At 46.6% G+C, this 6,396-nt stretch overlaps 1 protein-coding gene across 1 annotated transcript; it reads left to right on the top strand.

Annotated features, from left to right (window-relative positions):
* The first annotated feature begins 243 nt into the window (after nt 1–243).
* Nucleotides 244–3,743, top strand: Smim23 (small integral membrane protein 23). Its single transcript, NM_001108271.1, is given in 4 exon segments — nt 244–397; nt 2,935–2,986; nt 3,164–3,231; nt 3,427–3,743. Coding segments are annotated over 4 exon segments (465 nt in total). The 5' UTR covers nt 244–304; the 3' UTR covers nt 3,679–3,743.
* Nucleotides 3,744–6,396: the final 2,653 nt, after the last annotated feature.

Here is a 6,396-nt window from a genome sequence, read left to right as displayed (position 1 = left end):
GTATGTGTGTGTGTGTTTGTGTCAGTGTGTATATCTGTGTATCTGTGCGTGTCTGTATGTATGTGTCTGTGTGTACATGTGTATGTGTGTGCCTGTGTCTGTGTCTGTGTGTGTGTGTTTGTGCGTGTGTTTATGAGAGACACTGGTTAAGTCTCAGAGTGGTGGGCTATGCTTCTTCTGCCTCTGTGACATCAGAACTCATGCTTGCCTGATGACACAGAGTGGGGGAGGGGAGTCATCTACCTGCCTGTCCACTGAAAGTACTTCCATCCACCCCAACAAGCCTTTGACCCTAAGCAGAGACATGACGATCCAGAAGACGGGTGGCAGAGGCCGGGTAGCAGCTGAGCTACTTGAACAGAGAAGGAGCAGCCACCACTGTGATGACAGGAAGCAGGTAAGGCCAGTGTGCATTCCCCACAGGGAGTCAGTTCCCCTGACGCCCCACCCCCAGGTAGAGCCCCCCACTGGGTCTCGAGCATCCTTTCTCCAACCTCTCTTCATTCTTTCTCATGGTACATAAGACAGCATCCGTGTCATCCTTCGGAAACAGAACTCTGTCTCCCAAAAGTCATACGTTAAAGCCCCAACCGCCAAGTGACTCAACTGGTAGACAGGGCTTCTAAGGAGGTGGCTGCAGTTAAGGCTCTGGTCTCATGGGCCAGCTAAGCCCTTATTATAAGAGGCAGCAAGGAGTACATGAGTCTGAAGAAAAGTCATCTGAGGACACAGTGTGAGGTGAGCCCAGAGAAGGGCTCCATCCAACAGCATAAACTGATGGAGAATTCGTGTCTATTGCCCAAAGCCTCTAGCGTGTGGTACAGTGTCATGGAGGGCTAGCAGGTACAGACTTATACGTACTTAGCATCAGCGAAAGTCAGATATGCGGAGCACTGAAGCAATAGAACCCAGGAACACCCACATGCACCTCAAGGGCAGCCACATAATTCAACAAGGAAAAATAGTCTTAAAAAAAAAAAAGGCAGGGGTTGGGGATTTAGCTCAGCGGTAGAGCGCTTGCCTAGGAAGCGCAAGGCCCTGGGTTCGGTCCCCAGCTCCGAAAAAAAGAACCAAAAAAAATAAATAAATAAATAAATAAATAAATAAATAAATAAGGCTACTAGATATCTATATTTTAAAAACTCTCTAGCCTCATTCTACATTATATATATGTATATGTATATATATGTATATATATAAAACATTTACTTTAAAATGGGTTATACACATAAATGTAAAATCTAAAACAATAAAATGTTTAGAAGAACATTTTAAATATATCAAACCTTAGAACAGACAAATGTTCTAGACTTCACACGAGAAGCACAGCCCCTAAAAGGATGAGTTGGGCTTTATTTAAAAAGAAAAAAGAAACTTGTGGTCTGGAGAGATGGCTCAGCAGTTAAGGGCACTGGCTGCTCTTCCAGAGGTCCTGAGTTCAATTCCCAGCAACCACATGGTGGCTCACAGCCATCTGCAATGTGATTCAATGCCCTCTTCTGGCTTGCAGGAGAACATGCAGATAGAGCACTTGTTTCATAGGCATAAAGAATAATTTTTTTTTTAAAAAAAGACATGCTCATTTTCAAAAGATATTGATGTGAAAATGAAAAGATAAGTCACAGAAGTGATAAAGTATTCACAATGAATATTTTTCCAACTACTTAAATCCAAAATAGTCAAAGAACTCAGCATCTTAATCAAAAGACAGTCCAGTAAAAAACATGCAAATGACTTCCATAGGCAAAACCAAGATATGTAGATTAATAGTCACCAATAAAGCCATGAAGAGAAGCTAAGCCTTCAGTTGGAGGGACAGCTCGACAACTAAGAGCGTGAGACTCTTGCAGAGGCCTCAGGCTTGATTTCCAGCACCCACATGGTAGCCACAACTCTGCACAGTAACTGCAGTTCCTCAGGATCTGACGCTCTCTTCTGCCTTCTGCCAACACCAGGTATACATGTGTTGGCACACACATACATGCAGGCAGAACCATTATACATACACACAAAATAAGTCTTTAAAGACCTAAAGACACCTCATTGATCATCTGGAAACGCTTATAAGACAGATTGAGACACCTCTACATAAGAACAGCAGAGTGCCTAAAGTTGAAGTTGACAATACTAAGTGCAGACAAAGACACAGAACAACTGGAATTCTCTGACTTGCTGACGGGACAGAGCAGAGTAAATAGCTTGAGAAACAGTCCTGAATATTGTCCTGGAATTAAGCATACATTCACCCCATGTCCTATCATTTTCGTGTCTCTATAGTCACCAGCAGAAATGAGAAACTTTCCCACACAAAACCAAGGTATATGCATGTTCAAAGTACCATTGTCCGTGACTACTACGAACTGCAAACCAGGAGGTGAGGATTAATTGTGTTAGACTCATGCAACATACTCGTCAATAAAATTGAACATACAAAAGCATAGGGCCATATCATAAACATTATACAAAAGCTACTGTCGACTCATTTCCGGGAAACTCACGAATGGGCACCATGTGACAGTCAGTACCCCAGTAGACTGACAGAGAGGGGCATGGGGGACCTTCCAAGATGATGGAAGGGGTCAGATTTTCATTGGGGTCACATGTAGGTGTGAAAATTAATCAGACTGTGCATTTAAAATGTGTGCCTTTTGTTATATGTGAATTATATCTCCGTAAAGTTGGGACCTCCTACAGTTGGATTGGAATAAAAAGACTTAAAGTGATTCAGAAGGACAGTAGTGGTGGATTTTTTTTCTTCACGGAGGGAAAAGGGGGAAGGGGAAGACACAAATGTCAGCTCGTTGTCATCTGTTTCCGCAAAAGTTGGAAGCCTGTGTGACTTAGTGGCAAATGTCTACAAGTGACTTATTAGCTCCCCCGTGACAGAACCCAGGATTTCACCCTCCTGTCCTCTCCCGTGTTTTCTCATTCCAGACGCTGTTAGCACTGCTCGTCCTGGTGCTGTACCTGGGCACAGGGATATCAGGTAAGCATGCTGGAACCCCAGGAAGGAGAAACCGAGTCCCACAGAGTCAGGCAGAGGTCCCGAGGACGGGTGTCTGTGAGCAGCCCCGTGCCCTGCCTGCTCCTACCTCCCACTGCAAGACCATCCACACTTACTTAGACTGCGTTTGTTGAGCGGTGATATCTCTGCCTGTTTCAGGAAGCAGTTGGGAAGTGTCAGGACGAACCAAGGACTGCAACCACTTTCAGACGACTGTAACATCCCAGGTAACACGCAGAGATGTGTTTGCTGAGGAGCCAGGGAAGCTCCTCAGAGGAGGTGTCCTCGGCGAGCTAGTTAGGAATGAGTAGGAGCTGGTCCGGTGGGGTGACCCAGGCAGAATGAACAGTATATCATATGCAAAAGGCCTATGACATGTTCCCGAAAAGTCTGAAGACACAGGTTTGATGTCCACCTTTCAGGACTTTGAATATCAGACCAAGGAACCTGCTGAAGAGCCATTGAGGGCCCTCAGGAAGTGGCTGAAGACAAACTTGCACGGGTTTTTGGAGAAGCTAGAGAAAGAGGTCAGAGAGCTGGAGCAGCTGGTGCGGGACCTGGAATTCTGGCTCGATGCGCTTCTGGGAGAGCCACACTCAGAGGATCCCTGCTTTACCACAAAGGTCATTTGTGAAGGGCAGGTGCAGGGACCCGGGGAGCAGAAGAGGAGGTGATGAGGTCAGGCCCTGACACTCGCTGCTCCAGGCAGGCTGGAGAAAAATAAAGTGACCGAGAGGTGATGTGTGCTGCTTACTGCATGTGTCATGGGCACTGAGGAAGGACAGATGGGCTGTGGGCGGGGGCCAGGCCTGTAGCCGGAGGTGGCCTGCAAGCTTGTCTCTTCTTTTCCACTTACTGGAGAAAATTTACTTAATCTCTCTCTTTAAAAAAAAAATCTATGTACATACATGCATATGTGCATATCCATGTGCACATGCATGTGTGTATGCATAGCCACATTTGTTCTTTTACGGACACATGCATAGTCACGCGTGAGTTCTTGGGCGACTACATTCTTCACATGTGTATTCATCTGTGCATGAACATCTGTGTGTGTGCTCACGTGGATGCTCAGGTCTGTGTATCTGTGTATGTGCAAACAGTGAGCCTCACCAGACTTTACATCTGCCGGTGCTGCTAGCAAAACACTGCTACTGCCGAACTTCCAGACTAAGGGATTTGGCTGTAGCTGCCTGAAGGGAGGGGGACACTTTCTTCTATGTGATATGAAGAAGCCTGCAAGCCATGGTGTGCTGCCTGAAGCAATCAAAGTGCTCACTGGGCATGGCACACGAGTCCCGCTAGTGCTGCTGGTCACCACTTTACTGAACAGGCACAGAAATTCAGGAGCAGGAAAGGGGGGGATGTGAGAGACAAAGCTGCCGAGACGATAAAACTGTGCACAGAGGCAACTTTAAAATGTGTACAGCGAAACCCCTCTCCTTCGATTTAGAGCCTCTCCTCCATTTTACACAGGATTCCCCCTTTCCATTACCTCCAGGAAACGGAAGCATTTGCTTGTTTCTAATTGGAATCACGTCAGCCTTGCTGTCTGGGGCTATTCCTAGTGCCCTTTCTATGATTTTTGTTTTGCTGTTTTAATACAGTTGCTGGAATGCATGCCAGTTGTTAAAGCTACTCAGGCTTTGGGAAATCATAAGGCTTCCAATCAAACGATCCCAAGGGACAGCTCTCATCTGGAGATAGCACCGCGGTTGGTTTGCCCACAGGGATTAACCAATTGCCAGTCGAGATGGAAAGTCTTGCGAGTCGCGATCACGACATTTCCACTCTGGGTATCTGGAGCCAAAGTCTGTGTCTCCCCATTTGTGCTTAGTTAGTAAACATTCTCTGGGGAGAGGCTGGTCCTGCCTTCGTCCACAGCTGCACCCAGGGTTGTGGCTGTACGGAGGCACGTGCGCTGCAAGGACTTTAAAAGACTCAGACATAATCTCAGCTACACATGCTTTACACTCAAGCCTCCATACCTGCAGCCCATACATGCATATGCACGTACCTGCTTTCACTTCACACGAATTTGTATTACACAACGCAGACAGTTTATATCACATCATATCATATGTTGTTATAGTTTATATTATCCAATTGGATTATTTCCGAGTCTAAAAATCCAAGACCTGGAACATTACCAAATCTGAGATTTTCTGAGCATGGGCGCAGCCACAAGTGGAGAGCTCACAACTGTCCTCATGGAAAGCAGAGCCCTAAAAATACTGTTTTGAGTGAGAGTGGCTGTGTGGTGTTTTTTGTACATGAATCGTAAGTTGTGTGGTTAATCTGTGCCCCATCCCTCAGTCGCCTCCTTAGGTAACGCAAACATTCCACAGTTCAAAAAATACCCAAACCCAAAATTATTATGGTTCCTGGTACCTAGAGATGAACATTCAACTTGTATGTATTTATATATATTCTTATGTGCGTGCGTGCACATGTGTGTGTGCCTTTGCATGCAGGTGCTCCAGCATAGCATGTCCTGGGAGTGGGGAACCTGGAGCAGGAAGGCCTTCAAGAACTCAAGATGGCTCCCAGGACTCAGCAGCAGAAGTTCTTAGAGCCTTCTCCAGCATGCTGCCTTCACCTCAGCTTGTCTGCTCTCTCTAGTTCCTGTCCCTCTTGTCTGTCTGCCTGCCTGCCTGCCTGCCTGTCTCACCTTCTGCTTCAGGCTTTCTGCAATGCCCTCATCTCAGCACTCTGCTTCAGACTCTAACAGATGGCCCCTGGCCCATGCAACAGCTCCTTGGCCACAGTCTTTAATTCCTGCTGTAACAGCATCACTCTGTCCATGTTTCCCAGGTGAAGTTCCAAGAGGATAGCTTGTGGGTAACTGACAAGCTTGTTGGCTGTGCCAAGCTGGTTTTACATACCAACCTGCCTTTGGATTGATACTGTGGTGGCCACCAGAGAGGACCAAGTACAGCCACCTCCTGTACCCATGGAAGCCCTGATCCATGAATGGAAAGTGTTCAGGAAAGTCAATGTAACGGTTCTGGACACAGCCTTGTCCTCTTTCTCTTAGTAGAGCAGTGTGACAGCCATTCCCATCTGTTTCCTTTGTACTCAGCTCTCTAGAAATGACTGAAGCAGGAGTGGGTTAGCTTCGATTACTTACACTGTGCCCACTTTACATAAGGGACCTTTGGTATCTGGGAGGGTTCTGAAACCAGTCTCCTGTACACACGGTGCAGACACCTGTACTTTAAGGAAACAGGGCATTCCCCTGCAGGGACTCTGAACTGTGCTATGACAATCTGACTTCCAAGGTGGTCAGCAAACCCAAGGATCAACACAAGGGCTACAGAAATGTGCGAGACCAAGGCCACCTGAGGATCTGCGTTCAGCTTCCAGAGCTGCCATTCTCTATGCATTCTCTA

The sequence above is a fragment of the Rattus norvegicus genome, chromosome 10, assembly GCF_021556685.1.
Source record: "Rattus norvegicus strain SHRSP/BbbUtx chromosome 10, alternate assembly SHRSP_T2T, whole genome shotgun sequence".
NCBI classification, from domain to species: Eukaryota; Metazoa; Chordata; class Mammalia; order Rodentia; family Muridae; genus Rattus; species Rattus norvegicus.
The sequence above is the reverse complement of the archived record's forward strand: the minus strand, read 5'-3'. Positions and strand labels throughout refer to the sequence as shown.